This window comes from Daucus carota, chromosome 3 (genome assembly GCF_001625215.2).
Source record: "Daucus carota subsp. sativus chromosome 3, DH1 v3.0, whole genome shotgun sequence".
In the NCBI taxonomy this organism is placed as follows: Eukaryota; Viridiplantae; Streptophyta; class Magnoliopsida; order Apiales; family Apiaceae; genus Daucus; species Daucus carota.
In genome coordinates this window covers 54,211,447-54,232,205 of record NC_030383.2, presented here as the reverse complement: position 1 = coordinate 54,232,205, position 20,759 = coordinate 54,211,447, and the positions used below count along the sequence as shown (strand labels likewise).

Below are 20,759 nucleotides of genomic sequence, written 5' to 3'. Positions count from 1 at the left end.
GTACAAATCCAGGGAGCGTAATGGAGATTGATGCGGTTCCACATCAAACTGAGATTGGCAAATCTGTATTTGTTCGCGCATTCTGGTGTCTGAAGGCGATCATTGATGGCTGGCAGCACGCTCGCCCAGTCATTTCAATTGATGGTACATTCCTCAAGGGAAAGTACAATGGAAAGTTGCTGGTTGCGGTGGGAGTGGACGCTAACAACCACCAATATCCAATCTGTTTTGCCCTCGTGGATGAGGAGACTACGGAGAACTGGTCCTGGTTCCTACGTCTTCTACGAATACATGTATGCCGAGAGAGACTTGGCGTTTGTATTATATCGGACCGTGCCCCCGGGATCCTCGCTGCAGTGAATGACGAGCGCAACGGCTTCACTGAACCTTTTGGTGTTCACAGATACTGCCTCCACCATGTGAGAAGCAACTTCTCCAAACATCACCCGGGAAATGACTTGAAGATGTTCATGTGGCTAGCAGGCCGAACACCACAAATAAGAAAGCACGAGGCTTACATGAAACATATTGCCCGCATTTCTCCCCAAGCGGCGACATATTTGCGGGAGATAAATCCTGCCTTGTGGACCATCTGTCATGACACAGGCCACGCTCGTTACGGCCAGGCCACTACCAACGTGACGGAGAGTTTCAATGGCAACATTCGACAAGCTCGCTTCCTACCGGTCACCGCAATGATGGAATTCCTCTTTTACAAAACTGTAAGGACGGTGAACAAGGAGAGAAACGCTGCTCTAGAAAGCATGCAAGAAGGTCATGAACTCTGCCTGCGAGCTAGGAGAATGTTGGAAACCAATACTGAGAGGGCTAACGCCCACCACGTTGAAACATTTAACCGGCAAAGTGGTTTATTCTCCGTAAAGACGCGTAGGTACAGGTTGAAAGGTGTGGAAAAGGGCGGAAACACACAAGTCGTGGACATCAGAAGGGGTACTTGCACGTGCGGGAAATGGGCCTGTCATCGCCTTCCATGTTCTCATCTGATTGCTGGGTGTAATCGTAATTCCATAAACTGGAAACAGTGGATCGGCCCTTACCACTACACTCCCGTTTTGAAAAATATGTGGGAGCCTATGATATATCCGTTACCAGCAACCGGCTATTGGGATGTGCAACTCCCATTAGCATGGCAAAGGTATGGAACCGTGGTGCCGAACGAGGCCATGCGAAAGAGAAGAGCAAAGCGAGGCCAAAGGGGGCAGTCGGTGAGAATACGGACCGAGATGGACGGTTCCCGAACGGGACACAAATGTAGTCGGTGCAAGCAAGAAGGTCATACGAAGCGGAACAAGAAGTGCCCCATGTACAATGCATAATACATTGTACACATATTAGATGCGAGGGCACGCTCCATGCGCGTATCCCAAAGATCAACAAATGGCTCCCTCGCGTACATCCAATCAACCTGCTCGTTGTAGTGGTCGTGCAGGTCCTGATGATTAGGGTAGGGAGAGGAATATGGTACACCCTGCATAAAACCAAACTGCCTCGTCACCCTGTCCGTGTAGCACCACTCGACGTAGGACATGTACATCATGGGGGCGGGAGCCGTCCAACGCAAGTACACAGTGGCCTCCGGGTGATGCTCTGCAGGTAAATCAGCATATGGCCTCCATCGAAACTGTCGGGGTGTCAACGCATCCAACTCATATTGTGTCATGCGGCTCTGCGCATGCGGCACCTGACAACGCCTAAGTGGCGCCTTCCACCTACAGTGGAAGTTGGCATAAGTGCTCAGAGGTTATACATGCAACAAATATGAATTGAAGTTAATCAACAAAAGGAGTGACAACATACCTCAGCGCCAGCGGGTACTCGAACAAGGGTTGACCCCTGTGCCTAGGCGCTAGTGACGGAAAGCGCTCGTAAATCCACACCTAGCGGCAAGGTTAGTACAAATGCACATGATGAATAAATAATACAACAATAAAGACGAGAAATAAATATTACTTAATTTTAAATTCGAAATAATTATCTCTAACTATTTTTACAAATCTGAATTTTTTTATTTATTGGAATAATATAACATTGTATAATTTAAATTAAAATTGGCACTACCACTACTTAATTTAAACTAGTAATCTAAACTAAAATTAGCACTACCACTACTAATCAACAACAATCATCACCAACTACTAATCTATTTAATTTAATGGTGTCAAGTTTACTTTTAAATTCGATTTAATTTAATTTCATTAAATTCAATAAAAGCTAAAATTAAATTGATTATATTTAATCTACTCTTAACGTAAATAATACAATAATCATCACCAACTACTAATCTAAACTAAAATTATCACTACCACTACTAATCAACAACAATCATCACCAACTACTAATCTAAACTAAAATTATCACTAACATAAGCTACTACCAAATACCAACTAACAAAACCCATTATAAATTATCAAACAAATTACTAATCAAGTCTAATTTTTAATTCATTCAAAATATGAGATCTACACTAATTTTCCCAATTTTATAATTCGAAAAAATTGTACTATATTTAGGATTTTTTTATGCAATATTTGTTATTAAATTCGAAAATTATTTTAATTAAATCAAATAATTAAAACGCTAGTGACGGAAAGCGCTCGTAAATCCACACCTAGCGGCAAGGTTAGTACAAGTGCAAATGATGAATAAATAATGCAACAATAAAGACGAGAAAGAAAGTTGTGGTTGGTTTAGTATTACCTGTACCAATGTGGCGTAGCCACAGAAATCAATACAGTAAGCCCTGCTAGAAGAACATAGCTTCTGGTATAGGAAGCCAAGAACAGCACTACCCCAGCTATACCGACGCAGCTGGTCCATGTCCCTCATTAACCATAGAAGGTCAAGCTGCACGCGGTTCCCGCTGCTGTGGGGGAACAATGATCCAATAACGCATAGTAGGTGCGCCCGAATATGGTAGGTAAGCTGTACACCATAACCTATATCCTCTGGATCCAACTGCTCCAACCGCTCACAAGACCCGAAGTTATCCACAAGCCATTTGATCTTTAAACCACCTCGGTTAACATCGTCCTTGGCTTCTGGTAATAGCCCAAGAAATTCGCCTACTAGCACGCGCCTTTCCTCCACGCTGCTACTCGCTCCACGGAGGATCAGTGGATCACCCTCAGTGGGTAACCCGAGAATGTGATGAACATCCTCAAGAGTGATAGTGGCCTCTCCGAACGGCAGGTGGAAGGTGTGCGTCTCTCCACGCCATCTCTCGATAAAGGCTGTAATCAAACCCCTGTCGTGCTTGAACTGTCCCAGCCTAAATATGCAATCAAATCCTAAATCCCTGATTGCATCCATGATCATCTGATGCGGTCTGTGGGCTCGAACTGCCTTCCAATACTCCCCAAAGTTTGTCCTCAATCTGAAATCAGGGGGTGGCTGAAATAATTGTAGTGCACAAAATATTAGTCCCTATAGGCTACAGACTCATACAAATGTAAAAAAAATTGCACTAAAGAAGGAGTTTACCTCTATGTTGTCCCACACAACCTGAGACCTGTGCACAGACTGTAATGTCAACAAACTCCCGTCTAAAGGTCCGGGACCAGAACGACCGACATTCATCTGCGAAATTAAATTCAAAATATTTGTTATTAAATTTGAAATTGTTTCATTAAATCCAATATTCGAAATAATTTTCATTTTAATTGTAAATGTATTTATGTCTAACTAATTTTACAAATCTGAATTTTTTTTTTATATTATATTTTATATTATATTTTATATTATATTTTATATTACTTAATTTTAAATTCGAAATAATTATCTCTAACTATTTTTAAAAATCTGATTTTTTTTATTTATTGGAATAATATAATATTGTATAATTTAAATTAAAATTAGCACTACCACTACTTAATTTAAACTACTAATCTAAACTAAAATTAGCACTACCACTACTAATCTATTTAATTTAATGGTGTCAAGTTTACTTTTAAATTCGATTTAATTTAATTTCATTAAATTCAATAAAGCTAAAATTAAATTTATTATATTTAATCTACTCTTAACGTAAATAATACAATAATCATCACCAACTACTAATCTAAACTAAAATTATCACTACCACTACTAATCAACAACAATCATCACCAACTACTAATCTAAACTAAAATTATCACTAACATAAGCTACTACCAAATACCAACTAACAAAACCCATTATAAATTATCAAACAAATTACTAATCAAGTCTAATTTTTAATTCATTCAAAATATGAGATCTAATTTTTAATTTTTTATGGAATATTTGTTATTAAATTCGAAAATTATTTTAATTAAATCAAAAATTCATAATAATTCCTATTTCGGTATAATATTTTTTAAATTCCAAAATTCGAAATAATTCCATTTTTTAATTCCAAAATTCGAAATAATTCAAATTAAATTCGAAAATGTGAGATTGCTTATTTTTATTCTATTTTTTAACGTAAAACACCCAAATTTAATCTACTAACCTAATTTCTAAATTTAATCTACTAACCTAATTTCTAAAATTAACATAATCTACTAACAAATACCAACTAACAACATTCATTATAAATCATCATACAAAATTACTAATCAAGCTAAGAACAATCATTATAAAATTTATAAAAATACATGCATGCAATTTGATGAAATTGAGAATGGTGAAAAAACCTTGAAAATGGGGTGAAATTGATTAATTGATTCGGTGAAAGTAGCAAAGCAAGCGCCCTTTTTCCCTTTTCTTTGTCCGGATCTCACTTTTTTCTCCAAATTCAAGCTTGCAATGTGTGTGCAATGTGTGTGTAATGTGTGTGTAAATTGAGGCTGGTGTCGCAAAATGAAGAAGAAGAAGAGGGGCTGGGGAGGTTTTGTGTGATTCAATGGACAGGTGGCCGCCCGTGACTGGGCCGGCCACGTCAAACCTGCACAGACATGTTCGCCCGTCGCAGGGGCGAACACAACACCGTGGCTTCGTCCTGTTCGCCCGTAGGTTGATCTCGGCTGAAAAAAAAGTTTTCTGCTATGTTCGCCCGAGGTGTGTTGAATTAGGGTGGTTAGTTTTGTGAAACGAAAATTTGGGTGGTTAGTTTTGTAAAGATTTTGTTCCGGGTGGTCAGTAATTTGAAGGAGCCAGTAATCACCTCTATTCCAACTTTTGCATCAAACTTTTCCATTTTGGACGTAGGAGTACTGATTTCAGGACTAATTAAGTAACACTAAAACGACATTATTTAATACATAATCCGTCAATCCTATCACTAACATCACCTCCACATCAAACTTTTTCTTATAATAATAATAATAATTGGTTCCGTTATTTAGGGGTAGTGAAGAAACTTATGAATGATGTGAATGATGTGGATGTTTGAGCACCAGCACTAACACCAACGTGGATGTTAGTTCTCACTTTTGAACTTTACTTTTGAATAAAGTTGAGGCCAAGTCTTGTTTTGCTTATGCTAATTTTAAATTTTCTGTAACCACGTAACTGAAAAATATATTAATATATTAAACTTTTAAACATTAAATTTATAAATCTAACATAATCTATAAAAAAATTAATTTATACAAAAATAAAAATATTAAATAACATAAAACCCCTTTTCAGTTTTCTATTTCCAAAATATTAAATGAATTATACTTACAATTTTAATATACCCAATTATAATATTTTTTGAGAAATGCAAATATTTTGTAATTCATTTGTGAAACTTTAAAAATATGTGCAAAAATTTTAAGAGACTTACATATCCGAGCACAAAAGTATGACTCGATCTTATTTTATTTTTATTTATGCATTAATATTTATTGTATATACTACTTCGGTTAATAAAATTCATTTATATTTTATAATATTGAGTACTGCATGATATTACTATTAGTATCACCATACTTTTTCCCTTGCAACTTTTTTACACTTTCCAAAATATCTTGACGTTTTAATAATAATTAGTTCATGTCGTAAACATTTGACACATCTCATAATGAGTACAATTACCAGGTCCACTACCTTCAGTAAACTTGCACTTAAACTTGTATCGTAAATTATGTTTTATTTCTTGTATTGCACATGTAGGTATGGTTGTCACAAAATCTAAAGAGTAACCAAAGCAAAACAAAGCAAGAGTCATCGTCAACGTGATGAGTCAGAACTCATAAGCAGAAGACCCCGAGTTCTCCTGCTTTACTCTCTCTGCAATAAATAAATGAACCTAGTTTAAGATACAGTTCACATACTATATTCTACGGATAACAAATACATACTACATCATATATTGACCAAAAATGATTATATTGACACCAATGCTCATCTTTTCTCTTTAAAAAGTTCCAAACTGTTTTTCTCTTTTCTAGTTCAGAAAGGCCAGAGAATCATACTAAGGTTTCAAAGAGATGAAGGAGTTGTTTGGGAGTCCAGGGAAAGCTAGTGGGCTTCTTCTAAGAACAGGGCAGTTTTTCTTTGCTGGTGCTTCTGTTGGGGCAATGGCCTCTGCTGCTGGTTTCTCCATTTCCACTGCTTTCTGGTATTTTTGTTGCTTTTGCGTCTAGTTTTTTCCAATCTTATAATCATTTTAATTACTTAGCTAGTGTGGTATGGGCATGCCCAGTAATTTGCAAGAATCTTTTTGGTAAATTTAGGAATTTAACCATGAATTGTGTAATTTTATTTTAAGTTGAATATATCTAACTGCAGAGTAACTTGAACAATTCTTTTAGCATGTATCAAGAGTAGCGAGCATGATGAGAAAATAGCTCTTGGTAGATTTAAAGTCTGGTAAACTGAAGTTAAATTTTAGAACAAAAACTAGGGGCCAATCTTATATGTTTGAAGGACTAGAATTAGGAGCCAAGCTATGCTAATGTCAGGTCATTTGGCAAACTGCTATGCATGTTATGCAGAAAGGTAGAAAGATTAGTATTTTTCTTAATTGACAAGTTTGAGATCAATGCTAGAATTCCGATTTCTTATTTGTATTATTTCAATTGGGTATCAGGTATGTATTGGTCCCATTGAATTTTTACAGAGTTATGGATATTGCCTAATCATCATTTAGATTTACCTTTTGAATGAATGACTTGACATTTGTTTTTTGAAACTAAACCTGCATATGAATTTTAATTGAACTATCGGGTCGGTTTGACCGAGATCCTAGTAGGATTCTAGAATTATTAGAAGTCTCATTAATCAAAATAGCATATGTTGGTTTAGGGGAAATAGTTATGTTGCTTCCTCTAAGCTCAGGCCACGTATGCACTCAAACCATATATACACAAATGCAAGTATTTCTACTGTAAACCTTAGTGTTAGGGAGATATGCATGACTTGTTGGGCTAGAGGAAAGCTATTTTCCATCATCCTTAACATATTTGAGGTTAACAAATGTACTTTCAGTAAAACTATTTTTTAGAGAAAATTTGAATAATGGCTACTTGTATTATTACGAGCAAAAAGTGCTCATAGGAATGTTCTTCTTACTATCAACAAATTTATGTTTGTTGCGGTTCAACACATGAAATGAATTAGAGATTATTTGATCCATGCCTTGTTTATTAATTATTAAATAATTGCAAATTTTTACTTGTTAGTTTTTTGGTTAAAGCTATTTAATTGCATTAGTTTTTTGGTTTCAGCTATTTAATCGCATCAATGGGTCTCCAAGCTCTTTGGAGTTTGGGACTTGCATGCCTTGATATTCATGCTTTGAGGCTGAAGAGAAGATTGCAAACTCCTATACTATTGAGCCTCTTGGCTGTTGGTGATTGGGTAGGTGTTGCAAATCATGAAATCTTGTTATTGTAATTGCAGTTTCACTCATACTTGAGCATGACGGTGCTGTAAACATAGCAGTATAGAAAAAATTATTGGAAACAAAACATTTGCATTAGACTGTCGAGGTTTCCTGCAACTATTGCATTAGACTGTCAAGGTTTCCGGCAACTATTGCATTATCTGAAGTGCTTGCAATTTTTTCCCTTTTTTCAAATTTATTTGATGTATCATATTTTAAGGAAACTTGCAATTCTTTCCCTTTTTTCAAATATATTTGTAGTACCATATTTTAAGGGAACTTCCAGGGAGGAGAGTGAACTTGTATTTACATCACTTTGCATATTCTTAAAATATTAGATTACTGCATTCTTATATAAATTTCGTAATTTCGTTTTTTCCCCCTACTTTCTGTGTGCAGGTTACATCTATTCTGTCACTAGGAGCTGCATCCTCATCAGCAGGAGTGATGATTCTTTTTGTGGTAGATTCTGATCTCTGCAAGAGAGATCGGAAACTTGAATGCAATATGTTTGGAATTTCAATAGCCCTGGCCTTTATATCATGGTTCCTCCTTGCTATTTCTTCTTATGTAATGATGTGGATGTTGGCTTCTGTTGATTAAAACAATCCTAATAACCATATGGGATCTTACTCAACCATCCGGTTTTCATGTATATTAATACAAATTGATTTTCTTTTCTTTATGAGACATGCAACTGATGTTTCTTTTAGTAAAATGTCAACGTGTTTGTTTCTTTGCACCGGTAGCAAGCTGTTTTCTGGCACTAAGTTTTTACCTTTAATACTCTCAACCTCTTGTAAAGACGGTGAGTACAATACCACTAGAGAAAGAGCTTGTTAGTAGTGTTCTAAGCTATGTTTCTGGACACCTTGTGGACCAGAATCTGATCAACCGAGCTGGTAACAAAATATTTATTAATCGGTTCATATATATCTAATTATTTTATTGGAAGACAAATTTAAGATAGTATTTCAGAAAAAAAAGTTACTAATACTAGATAGACATGTCACGGATATCATTATCAACCATAATTTTCCAACTTATTTTTGGACAATTTCGAAATTTCTAAGAGGACAGTGAGAAGTACCATGTACATGTATTTTACACCTCTTCTAACGATATGCTTTTTAAGAACTTATCAGCTGCTACATCCAGATTTTTGCATGAGAACCCATTTGTTCTATCAAGTTTACAGCATTACGTGCGAACATGTGCTGAAAACAGGGCAATCACGCAGGGAACGGCTTGCCATGCTCGAATTATTGAATTGTTTGGACATGAGACAGACACATCAACTTCAAATATGCTCATAAACATGTATTCGAAATGTGGGCTTCTTGATTACGCGCGCAAGGTGTTTGATCAAATGCCTGAAAGAAGCCCTGTTTCTTGGAATACTATCATTGGTGCGTATACGCAAAATGGAAGCGAGAGTGAGGCTTTTAAACTTTTCATGCAGATGCAAAGGGAAGCAGCTTGCGAGTTTAGCGAGTTTACGGTTTCAAGTGTTCTTTGTGCTTGTGCTGTCAAATCAGCTGTGCTGGAGTGTAAGCAGCTGCATGCTTTTGCGCTCAAGGCATCGATTGATTCGAATACGTTTGTGGCTACTGCGTTGGTTGATGTTTATGCGAAATGTAATCTCATTGAGGAGTCTGTGTTGGTTTTTGAGTCGATGTGTGAGAAAAGTGAAGTCATGTGGAGTTCAATGGTTGCTGGATATGTGCAGAATGAGTTTTATGAAGAAGCAATATTGTTATTTCACCGAGCACGGGGTACTGGCTTGGAACATAGCCAGTATATATTATCTTCTGTTATATCTGCTTGCGCTGCTTTGGCTGCTTTGATTGAAGGCAACCAAGTGCATGCGGTGTTACATAAATCTGGTTATTATGCAAATGTTTTTGTAGTATCGTCTCTTGTAGACATGTATGCTAAATGTGGATGCATAAGAGAAGCTTACTCCGTATTCTCAAGTGCAGAATCTAAGAATGTTGTTCTGTGGAATGCAATGATCTCTGGCTTCTCTAGAAACGCTTGCTCCATACAAGTAATGGTTTTGTTTGAGAAAATGCAGCAGATGTGCTTACGGCCGAATAAAGTAACTTATGTTTCAGTTTTATCAGCATGTGGGCATATGGGTCTGGTTGAAAAAGGAAGGAAGTATTTTGAGATGATGTCAAAGGAGCATAATGTTTCACCAAATGTTTATCACTATTCATGCATGGTTGATGTTCTTGGTCGGAGAGGTTTAATTAATGAAGCAAAGGATCTGATAGACGACATGCCCTTTGATGCTACCGCTTCCATGTGGGGTTCACTATTAGCCTCATGCCGAGTTTATGGGAATGTTGAGTTGGCAGAGGTTGCTGCAAAACAGTTATTCGAGATAGAACCTCACAATGCAGGCAATCATGTCTTGCTATCAAATATATATGCAGCAGATAAAAGGTGGGAGGAAGTTGCAACAGCAAGGAAGTTACTTAAAGACAGTGAAGTAAAAAAGGAACGAGGCAAGAGCTGGATTGCATCCAAGGACAAGGTACACACTTTCATGGTTGGAGAAAGGAATCATCCTCAAATCTCTGAGATTTATTGTAAATTAGAGGATTTATTAGAGGAAATGAAGAAGCTTGGTTACAGAGGTGAGACTAAACATGACTTGCATAACTTAGAAGACTATAGGAAGGAGCAGCTTTTGTGGCACCACAGTGAAAAGCTAGCACTTGCGTTTGGGCTAATGTGCTTGCCTTCTTGTGCTCCAATAAGGATCATGAAGAATCTTAGAATTTGTGGAGATTGTCACCTTTTTATGAAGCTTGCATCGAGTATTACTGGACGAAAGATCATTGTTAGGGATAATAATCGTTTTCACCATTTCACAAATGGAACTTGTTCCTGCGGGGAGTTTTGGTAACTTCTACATTTAAATCGATATGTTATAATTAATACTTTTGAGGGGTTTAGTGACTTAACTCATATCAAAAAAGTTGTTATCATTGAACAGAGCAAACATGTACAAATATACATGTAACAAAAAGGAAAAAACAAGAGTAACAAGCTGTCAAACTGATAACTCGGTAGTCAGAACTCATACAGCAGATGACCCCAATTTTCCTGCTTTTACTCGCAAAATGTTCAAAAAGTACCTACTGTTTCATTTCTTGTTCAGTAAAAATGGTTTTTCCAAAAGGGTCAGAGAATCATACTAAGATTGTAAAGAGATGAAAGAGTTGTTTGGGAATCCAGGGAAGCTAGTGGGCAGTTTTTTATTTGCTGTTGCTTTTGTTGGGTCAATGGCCTCTGCTTCTGGTTTCTCCATTTCCACTGCTTTCTTATATTTTTATGGCTTTTGTAGCTAATTTTTCAATTTTTTTCACTCTTGTAATTGTTTTAATTTACTGCAGCTAGTGTGGTTGTGGGCACATTATACTATGATGCTATCTATGTACCCCGTAATTTGCAAGAATGTATTTGGTAAAATTCAGAAATTTACCCGAAAAAGGATATTTAACAGGGTTGAGGGTACTATGTTAAGGAAGTTGCGAGATCTTTTTCTTTCAAGTTATTGTGTTGCTTATTGTATTTGGGCAATGACTATGATACAGTAAATTTGATCTTTTACATGTGTGTTATATGTCAGCGGCCCAGGACAACTGCTCTTGTTGGTAATCAAGATGAACATGTAAAGATATTGTGTTGCTTATTGTATATGGATGATCGATATGAGTACTGCTATTTTGCAAAATGTTGAGACCGAGCTCTGAGAGTTGATTTAATAAAATTGTAGTGCCACCGGTGGGTGCCTGTATTATGTCATGTTTAAAAGTTAAAACAGTTAATAGTTATTATGTTGTTTGTTGGCATTTGGCAACGTAACTTGAGTGGCGGAAAAACTAGAGGTGCATGACAGGATGAGTGGGGTTAGGAATTTGTGTAATTGTATCTTATTAAGTTGAATATAGCTGACTGGAGAGTAACACAGTGTTGAATGGACCCTTTCTGTATGTATCACCGAGTAGCGGGGAATAGTGGGAATGTTCTCCTTGCCATCAACAAACTTAGGTTTGTTGCGGTTCAACACTGAAATATATCAGTGATTACCTGATTGGTTTATCCATGCCTCGTGTATTAATTATTAACTAATTGCAAAGTTTTACTTGTTAGTTATTTGGTTTCAGCTACCTAATTGCATCAATGGGTCTTCAAGCTCTTTGGAGTTCTGGACCTGCATGCTTTGATAGTCACGCTTTGAGGTTGAAGAGAGGACGGCAAGCTCTTATACTAGTGAGCCTCTTTGTTGTTGGTGATTGGGTAGGTATTGCAGGTCATGAATTCTCATTATTGTAGTTGCAGTTTCACTCATACTTGAGCATTATGGTGCTGTAAACAAAGCAACATAGACACAATTACTATAATCAAGGAATTTCTATTAGAGTTCTAAGAAGCCCCACAGTTGACTGTTCTAATGATAGAGGTTGGCTGCAACTATTGCACTATCTGAAATGCCTGCAATATTTTCCCTTTTTTCAAATTAATTTTTTGTAACATGTTTTGACGAAATCCTTCCACGGAGGAGAACTTTCTTCCATTTACATCACTTTTTAAGTGATTCATAGCTGCACTCATTAACATGCCTTATGAATGATTAACTTCACTGAGTTTTTTAGATACATATATATTACAATGATCTTGTATATTCTTAAAATAATTAGATTACTGCATCCTTACATAATTTTCATTTTTTTTTTTACTTTCTGTATGTAGGTTACATCTGTTCTGTTTATTTCACTAGGAGCTGCATCCTCATCAGCAGACTCACAGGAGTGATGATTCTTTTTGTCATAGATTCTAATCTCTGCAAGAGAGATCGGAAACTTGGATGCAATATGTTTGAAATTTTAATGGCCCTGGTCTTTATATCATTCCTCCTTGTTATTTCTTCTTATGTAATATTGTGGATGTTGGCTTCCGTTGATAGAAACAATCCTAATAACCATCTGACTCATCTATGCATTGTTCATGTATATTGGTAACATCCATTTCATTTTCTTATGGAACATGCAACTGATACTTCTTTTAGTAACATGTTAACATGTTTGTTTCTTCGCACAGGTACCAAGTTGTTTTCCGGGACTAAGTTTTGCCTTTAACACTCTCAACCTCCCGTAAAGGGGTCGAGGACGATACCACTAAAGGAAGAGCTTGAGGGTGAGGGCAAACTGATTTCTTGTGTGTAAACAATGTTTGTGTAAACAATGTTTCTGGACACCCTGTATATTGATCAAATGTTGATTATATCAAAGAGAATGGACATAATATATGTGTCTGTTAGAACCGGAAAAGAGAGAGGAGTACTTGCACTTCTGCACAGAGATACTCAAATTTCGTCATCTGGAGATGTGCATTTGCCGAACATGTATTTTGGATATGCACTCCTTACTTCGTATTTGTAAAAAAATACCATGTGTAGTTGAGATGCAAATTTATAGTTTGAAGTGCCAATAAAATTGTGGCAATTTCATTTGTATGCTAGTACTGAACTGTGCAGAAGAAAACAACAGAAGTGCGCAGTTTAGGCCACAAAACAAGGGATATTATGCTGAATTGTGCATCACTGATTTTGTCATAAACTAAATGCAGATTCATTATACAGTCAACAGTAACTTTATATAGTAAAAGTTTGAAACCTTGCTAGAGACAGAAAATTTAACACTTGAAAAGAGTACATGGTAAGAAGAAAACCCTGAACATTCACATCTTACTTGATAAACATGATAACTTAGTAGAACCAACTTGAGCATTTCACATCAAAATCTGTGGCTGCAAAATACTTGACTTGATTTCTTTGTGTGGCAGAACTATACCTCCATTGCTATATATTTCATCACAAACATGAACATGTTTCTCCAAGAATTGTCATGTTTTCAACACGAGACCATTGCCCGACGGTTGAGTGCCACCCAATAATACTGCTGGAAATGCAGGCATGCTTCTTTAAATGAACACCACGCATCACAGTGCAGCGGGAGAGTCTAACTCCGGACTCTACCACACAACCAGGCCCGATTGCAACATCAGGACCAATCAGACATCCTTCACCAATTCTGGCACTCTCATCTACCAAGACATTTCCTATAATATGCGGACCAGTAGCCAGCTTGAATGAATTTCTCTTTCTCAAGGAGTCCAGGTATAGACTCAGGCCGGTAATGTAATCCTTTGGCTGCCCAACATCCATCCAAAACCCTGGTAAGACCATCGCAAATAGCTTTTTCTCTCCTGCGATCTGTGGAAAGACCTCCTTTTCAATTGAGGTGGGCCTGAGTTCAATTCGATCGAGAACAGATGGATTCAGCAGGTATATCCCTGCATTGATTTTGTTTCCGACAAACAATTTTGGTTTCTCGACAAATCTTTCAACTTGTCCTGATGCCTCTTCCATAACCACAACTCCATATTTTGAAGGCTCGTCCACCTATAAAACTAATTTTAGATTCTTCTATCTAATTCAAACCACATTTAAAAATTAATTATAAGCAGGAACAGCCAGTATGAAAATATTGTGAAGCAATAACTTGTATCCTAATTTACCTTAGTGACCATTATGGACGCTTCACCCCCATGGGATTTGTGAAAGGCAATCATCTGCTGCAGAGGGTACTCACTGATGACATCACTATTCAAAACGAAAAATGGCTCACCAGACCCATCTACTAATTTTTCTCTAGCTAAAGCCAGGGGGCCAGCAGTTCCAAGTGGTTCAGTCTCTCGTGAAATGGTGATCTTGATGTCAAGTAGGGCTGGCAATTGCGGGTCGTGGGTCGGGTTCGTGTCGGGTCAACATCCTCGGGCAGTATTTTCAACCCAACCCGAACCCGGCCCGAAAATTTTATGGGTACATGTGTCATACCCGAACCCGACACGATTTAATTTCGGGTTACCCGACACGACCCGAAATTACCCGAAACTTACCAATTTCGAAACTGAAAAACTAAATCGCATACGAATCGGACTGGACTGGAGACTAGGGAGTGAAGATTCGAACCGGAGTGAGAGACTGAGAGGGGAGGAGATTGGAACTGATGGCTTTGATTTGAAGGCGGAAAAAAGAAACAACGGCGCGATTTCGAACCGGAGTGAGAGGCTGAGAGGGGAGGAGATTGGAACTGATGGCTTTGATTTGAAGGCTGAAAGAAGAGTCGACGACGCGACGGAGATATTTCTGGTTGAGACTTAAAGTTGAAGATGAGGCGGCTTAGCCTCAGTCTCTCAGATCTGTAAAATGAAACAAATGAATAAGCAGTGTCTGTGGGGTTCCTGGGGTTCCGTATACTATTACATTTACATATAATTTACATATAAACTACTAAATATATAATATATAATATATATGCGGGTTGATTTCGGGTTACCCGAACTCGACCCGAAAATGACCCGATTTTTTCAGGTTAATTTTGGGTCGACCCGAAATCGACCCGAACCCGAAATACCCTGACCCGAATTCGTATTTTGCGGGTCGAATTCGTGTCGGGTCATCGGGTCGTGTCTGAAATTGCCAGCCCTAATGTCAAGCTTAGTCTCGAATTCTTTTAAAAAGTTCATCATCAACTGAGAAAATATTTAGCATCAATATTCAAAGTCATATGTGAAGAGCATTTCAATCATGCACTGACAACTATAGTCTCATACCTCTGGTTGGTAATTTATAGCGAGAACCACTTCAGTGACCCCAATTGCCTTGAGAGCCTCAATCTGATGTACTTCCAAGTCAATATCATAAGCTTCTTATCAAACAAATTGCAGATGCACACCAAAAAAATTGTTTATATCATTTAAAAAACGGAAAGGCAAAAGGACGCAGACATCCACAAAAAGTATCATGGAGAATTTTTTAAATCGCAAACATATGTGTGTTTTATCTGCCAACTGAGTAAGAGATGAAGTTGATTGCAGCAAACCATATATAATCCACATACATGCTAACTATTCCAGTCACTTTGTCTAAATTTCAACTTCAGATTTCTCAAATCTTATTAATACATCTCATTATGCATTAAAAAATATACAAGTAGAATATAATCCAGAATCCTTTAATGCCAAAACCAGCAACCTCGAATTCTTTTGCGTATAGATTTCAAATACTGGAGGTAAGCACATGGGTATCAAAAAGAACAGAGATTACTGTCTGCATGCACAAAGATCTCATATTAATTATAAGAATATGATGGTTTTATCTTAAAATTTGCGGTGTGTAGCTGATCCGCCATCATGTATACTAGTAATTAAATTCTAACCTATGACAATGTTTCTAAAATATACCTGATGCAGGATCATAGGTTTATTTGCAAATTCAACAAGTGGTTTGGGCACGCTGAGAGTCAGTGGCCTCAACCGAGTTCCAAATCCTCCAACAAGTATAAGTGCTTTCATCTTGGGATGCACCGGTTAGTACTGCATAATACATAAATAATTAGAAATCGATCACATTTAAAATATGAAAAGGCTTATTATCTAAAGCATTGGAAGCAAAGTGTTTCATCACAGCATATGTAATCAGAAGAAATGTACAATAGCAGAACTCTAAATTGACATCTACATGTGAAGATAATGTTTAGTGCTTACTGATTCAAAGGATAAATTTCGAGAGAAACTGCGATTGACAGAAAGTAAGTAAAAGCAACTTGGGAGATAGTGAGGAAGGAATACAAGTACTAAAGGTGTAAAGTCGTGTCACGCAGAAACAGCAGCAGTATAGGACACGCGTCCTGAATTGAGCGAATAAGGCCATAATATTGAAAAAAACTGTCCAGAAAGTTGAGCTGGGAAAAATAAACAAAGTCCAGCTATGTAACAGCCTGGTTCTGATGACAAGAGCAACTAAAGTAATAATTTATCAGTTTAACCATTTTAAACACAGATATTGCTTCAATATCTGGCTGCATTTAATTATTCCTTTTTGAGGTAGATACTTTTACTGTTTGACTCCCTGAATGGAAATCTCTAATAAACGGTGTAAATTCATAATAACATCAGTGATGGTTAAAGTGCAAAAAATAATGTTAGAGACTAATGCATTCAAGTTTTGTCTAAAGTATCTACTGAGAAATATATAACAAAACATGTGTGTTTTCAATATTATGAATTATAGTTTGGCCTAATGCATCAAATTAGGAATACTTGCTATAGACCTTAATTTGTGATTTCAAATCTTACGCACAGATTTACTCTTTGTAGAGAAAATACAATTCGATAACTAAAACTAGAAAATTTAATACGTGGATACTAGACATGATATTGCACAAAATTTAGCGCTAAAGTTTTAAGACTAATCAATTGAAGTATTGACAAACAAGAAAGCCCCATGCAAATTTTGAATCAAATGATATCTACATTCAAGTATTAAAAGAGGAATTGTTGTTAATCAATTTTTGTGCGGACACAAGTATGTTATTCAGTGCCTACTTTTCTTGATGAGCCCTCTTTTAAAAATACCTTTCTTTTGTGCATAATGACTAAAGATTATGATAGACTTCTTTGAAGATCTATTCATAGTTGGTGTTAAAAGTGTTGTTCTTTGCATATGCTAAACTAATGTTAAGATCAACACTGAACATATATTCTATAAACGGTGCAGCTACACTACCCGGACTCTCCATTTTTGACCTTATAATTGTGTCCACCGAACATGACATGGGTGTGGGTACGGGATCTGAGTCGGATCCTTCTTATTAAAACTGGACACTTCACCTTGTGGCGTCCCAGTTCAAAATTAAAGTTAAGGTCTTGTTACCACTTATATACATAGAGCAAGGTCCATGAATGAATTGTTACTATGTTATTATATTGATTTTGTGCTAAAATTTAACATATATAATGAAGTGTTTTGTGATTTATGTGTTATAGACACTATTTCTATACATGCACAATAAATTCATCTATGTAAGGTTTTACTTGCATTAAGGTTACGTGCCGAGTCCCAGCACCCGTGTCTAATTTCGGATCCATATCCAAGAATCCTAATTATTTTAAAACTGAGAATCCAACTCTTGGATCCGCACCCGTGTCTGACACTCATACCCGAGTCCAGGTATCATAGCGGAGCAGTGTGCCATTTAAAAGCGCAACCAGAAATGTAACCCTTCTTGACCAAATTTCTGGCTCGGCCACTGTTAAGTATGTATTGATCTAACAAAGTTGCAATAATTGATTATGTAATTGTGACATGGTATCTTCAAAATGTTTCTCAAAAATTGTCAGTTGCTGAACTTTAAGAGGCTCGATTTTCTATCGTTGCAAAATGCTAAATTTCATTAGTAATCTTTTTCATATGAGAAGAAAGATTTTCAATACCTAGCAAAAAACAAAAAGATATGTAGTTTAATATTTAACAGAACATAATGTCTATTGAATAGAAACATCGTCTCATGGCCTATTCCTCTCTAACAGGAAGTTACAACCAGTAGCAAAGACATATTGGGACTTTTTCCTAATTTTTAGGTCAAGTACCAAATCTCACCGATATTTGCAGTGAAACTGAGTAGCTGAATTTGCTTGCCATGGGATTGACCCTTTATATCATGTTTAGTTGCAAAGAATGGAAAGAAATGGAACAGATGATATTAAAGGAAAACAATTGAGGTAGGAGGGAAGATTCGGGAAGAAATGCAAATTTTCTATGAAGAAATATGTGATGAAAATAGGTATGATGGAGATTGGAAAATTCCTTCTCAAATTGGAGTCTTGAGTTCTAGTATAGGTAACTACTTACTAGGAAAGAAATGGGAATCTTGAACATTTACCAATAATATAGTTCAAAGTTCGATCCATTCACTCCAATTTCATTCATCTAACCAAACACAAAATTAGAATTTGGACAAGTATTACAAAGAACTTCTTTCGCCAAAACCTTCTTATCCATAAGATTGATTTGTTTTTTCCTGAGTTGATTGTGCCCTCTCTTGGTTTTATACTCTGACTTAGAGATGAGCATAAATGGACCATAAAGGTAAAAACCGCAACATTGGTTATTGGTTTGGTTTCACTTTTTGATTTCAAAAATCTGTATTTATTTGGTTGGGTTGTGGCTCTTACAGGAAACTGAACTGATTAACACTGAACAGCACTAATCTTTTTTATATACATAATCCCTTATTAATTTATTTACATATGTTTGTAAATTGTAAGTATAACCAAAGGCAGAATCTATCTACGAAGGCTCTCACAAAGCCCTGTAATAATATCTTTACGAACAACATAAAGCTCTACATTGGCAGAGTGTAAATACTAAACATGTAAACCTGCACAACCCTTCAAAGATCATCCAGATAATGTTATATCATGCTGTACTTGTTTAACTGTATATTCACACAACATTGGGCATCAAAAACATGGTTAGTCTCTCGGAAAACAGTAAATGTATAATTATTGTGATATCAAGGCTAGTCCCAATTCCTAAGATCCAATGTAATTGGTCTTAAATTCGAAACCACACCATTGGTATATGGTTCCTAATTTTATAAAACCGTGCATCACTGGTTACAAATTTTTAAACAGCACATTGTTGTTTCCTACTTTTAGTCTATATTAGTGATTAAAGCTCGAATGAAAGCAAGCAGTTTTCCGAGTTAATTCATTAGGATCCACACAGAAAAAAAATTCAAGAAAAGAGCTCCATAAATTGCATTGTAATTGATTCAAGTCTGTCGAAAAATATAACACACATGATCACTAGTAATCAAGATACCTTAGCAACTACATCGTAAAATTAAGCTAGAACATATGAAAACAAATGGTATACAGTAATACAGACAGAATTATTAAGAATGAAAACAAAAGCAATGAGATTGTATAGAAAACAATGAGACATACATGAGTTGAGATGAAGTGAAAGACAAGAGGAGTTGAAGCAGAATCAGGAAAGATTTATGCAGAACATATGAATGAGTCTTTATCCAACTCCAACGCTGTTGTAGGTAATGTATCTATGCTGCTGCAGGAATTCTTGATATCAAAGATTCACTTTTCTAATAGATTTATTTATAATGTGACGATGTCTAATTGTCCACTTTTTTCCGAGTAATTTTTATTCTTAAAAGGTATTAGGGTCAAATATATCAGATTTGAATCGTCTTTGGTAGGATAATATCTTTTTAGGACAATGTTCCATCATAATTAATTTTAGATGACATAAAAAATTTCCTTTTAGGATAATATTTTATGATCATTAATCATCTTTGAGCACGATTGGACAGCGCGGGTGATGTGATTTATCAATAATATGTTATATCGGTCATCTTTCATTTAGGGTCCTAATTTGTGGGCATTCATATATCATAGAGTTCTTAAATAACAAACAGTATCTAGACCGCTGGATATTCATCCAGCGGTCAGAATTAAAACAAAATTTAACATATACAACGCTTTTTAAATGCTGTACATGGATTCTCATGTACAACGCTTTTTAACCGTTGTATGAAGATGTCCCCATACAACGCTTAAACATGTTAAAATTTTGTTTTAATCCTGACTGTTAGATATTCATCCAACGGTCGAGAACCTATATGTTACTTAAACGGTCCTTGGCAATTATATATGCCAGGGACCTGGACCGTTGATGTATAAGTATAACCCTTAAAACCTTTAGCTTTGTTTCAGTATTAAATAAGGTTTTAAGATTTGAACATGCAAAAAATGTCGTGTTTATGTATTATTGATTTGAAATTATTTCTGAACAAACATAACGATGCAAAAACAACAACAACATTATTTAGATTTAATTCCTGAAAATCTATCTAAAATGTGGGATTGTGCAGGTTTTAAGATTTTCTCTTGACTACAACCATGTTATATCATATTATTGTCATGAACCGAACCCATCATCCAAATACATTAATGATCAATATATTAGCTTTTAAAATATTTGCCATACACCCTCTCACACCGACTTTTAAAGAAAAATTTGAAC

At 36.2% G+C, this 20,759-nt stretch overlaps 4 protein-coding genes across 4 annotated transcripts; 2 read left to right on the top strand and 2 right to left on the bottom strand.

Annotated features, from left to right (window-relative positions):
- Positions 1-2,598: 2,598 nt before the first annotated feature.
- On the bottom strand, positions 2,599-3,600 carry LOC135151575 (protein MAIN-LIKE 1-like). The gene is made up of 2 exons (XM_064090123.1): positions 3,502-3,600; positions 2,599-3,411 (listed from the first exon to the last, which is right to left on the bottom strand). The coding sequence occupies exons 1-2, from the start codon at positions 3,595-3,597 to the stop codon at positions 2,599-2,601; spliced, it is 909 nt and encodes a 302-aa protein (XP_063946193.1). The 5' UTR covers positions 3,598-3,600.
- A 2,513-nt stretch (positions 3,601-6,113) lies between these two features.
- LOC108213285 (CASP-like protein 5B1) lies at positions 6,114-8,489 on the top strand. The gene is made up of 3 exons (XM_017385065.2): positions 6,114-6,526; positions 7,635-7,767; positions 8,192-8,489. Exons 1-3 carry the CDS (start codon positions 6,396-6,398, stop codon positions 8,393-8,395), a joined length of 468 nt encoding a protein of 155 aa, XP_017240554.1. The 5' UTR covers positions 6,114-6,395; the 3' UTR covers positions 8,396-8,489.
- Positions 8,490-8,609: 120 nt separating this feature from the next.
- LOC108211887 (pentatricopeptide repeat-containing protein At5g04780, mitochondrial) lies at positions 8,610-13,303 on the top strand. Its single transcript, XM_017383599.2, has 3 exons — positions 8,610-10,705; positions 11,974-12,106; positions 12,560-13,303. Exons 1-3 carry the CDS (start codon positions 8,916-8,918, stop codon positions 12,620-12,622), a joined length of 1,986 nt encoding a protein of 661 aa, XP_017239088.2. The 5' UTR covers positions 8,610-8,915; the 3' UTR covers positions 12,623-13,303.
- Positions 13,304-13,423: 120 nt separating this feature from the next.
- On the bottom strand, positions 13,424-19,811 carry LOC108210807 (mannose-1-phosphate guanylyltransferase 1). Its single transcript, XM_064089426.1, is given in 7 exon segments — positions 13,424-13,696; positions 13,698-14,270; positions 14,387-14,578; positions 15,356-15,403; positions 15,485-15,547; positions 16,115-16,246; positions 19,664-19,811. Coding segments are annotated over 6 exon segments (1,086 nt in total). The 5' UTR covers positions 16,226-16,246; positions 19,664-19,811; the 3' UTR covers positions 13,424-13,597.
- Positions 19,812-20,759: the final 948 nt, after the last annotated feature.

What these genes read in the sequence shown, in the direction of transcription:
- LOC108213285 (XM_017385065.2), top strand. Translation starts at nt 6,396, where the DNA reads ATGAAGGAGTTGTTTGGGAGTCCAGGGAAAGCTAGTGGGCTTCTTCTA. An exon ending in TCCATTTCCACTGCTTTCTG is followed by an intron (nt 6,527 to 7,634) that starts GTATTTTTGTTG and finishes TTTTGGTTTCAG; the next exon opens with CTATTTAATCGCATCAATGG. An exon ending in TCTTGGCTGTTGGTGATTGG is followed by an intron (nt 7,768 to 8,191) that starts GTAGGTGTTGCA and finishes TTCTGTGTGCAG; the next exon opens with GTTACATCTATTCTGTCACT.
- LOC135151575 (XM_064090123.1), bottom strand. Translation starts at nt 3,597, where the DNA reads ATGAATGTCGGTCGTTCTGGTCCCGGACCTTTAGACGGGAGTTTGTTG. An exon ending in TTGTGTGGGACAACATAGAG is followed by an intron (nt 3,412 to 3,501) that starts GTAAACTCCTTC and finishes CAATTATTTCAG; the next exon opens with CCACCCCCTGATTTCAGATT.
- LOC108211887 (XM_017383599.2), top strand. Translation starts at nt 8,916, where the DNA reads ATGCTTTTTAAGAACTTATCAGCTGCTACATCCAGATTTTTGCATGAG. An exon ending in TGTTCCTGCGGGGAGTTTTG is followed by an intron (nt 10,706 to 11,973) that starts GTAACTTCTACA and finishes ATTTGGTTTCAG; the next exon opens with CTACCTAATTGCATCAATGG. An exon ending in TCTTTGTTGTTGGTGATTGG is followed by an intron (nt 12,107 to 12,559) that starts GTAGGTATTGCA and finishes TTCTGTATGTAG; the next exon opens with GTTACATCTGTTCTGTTTAT.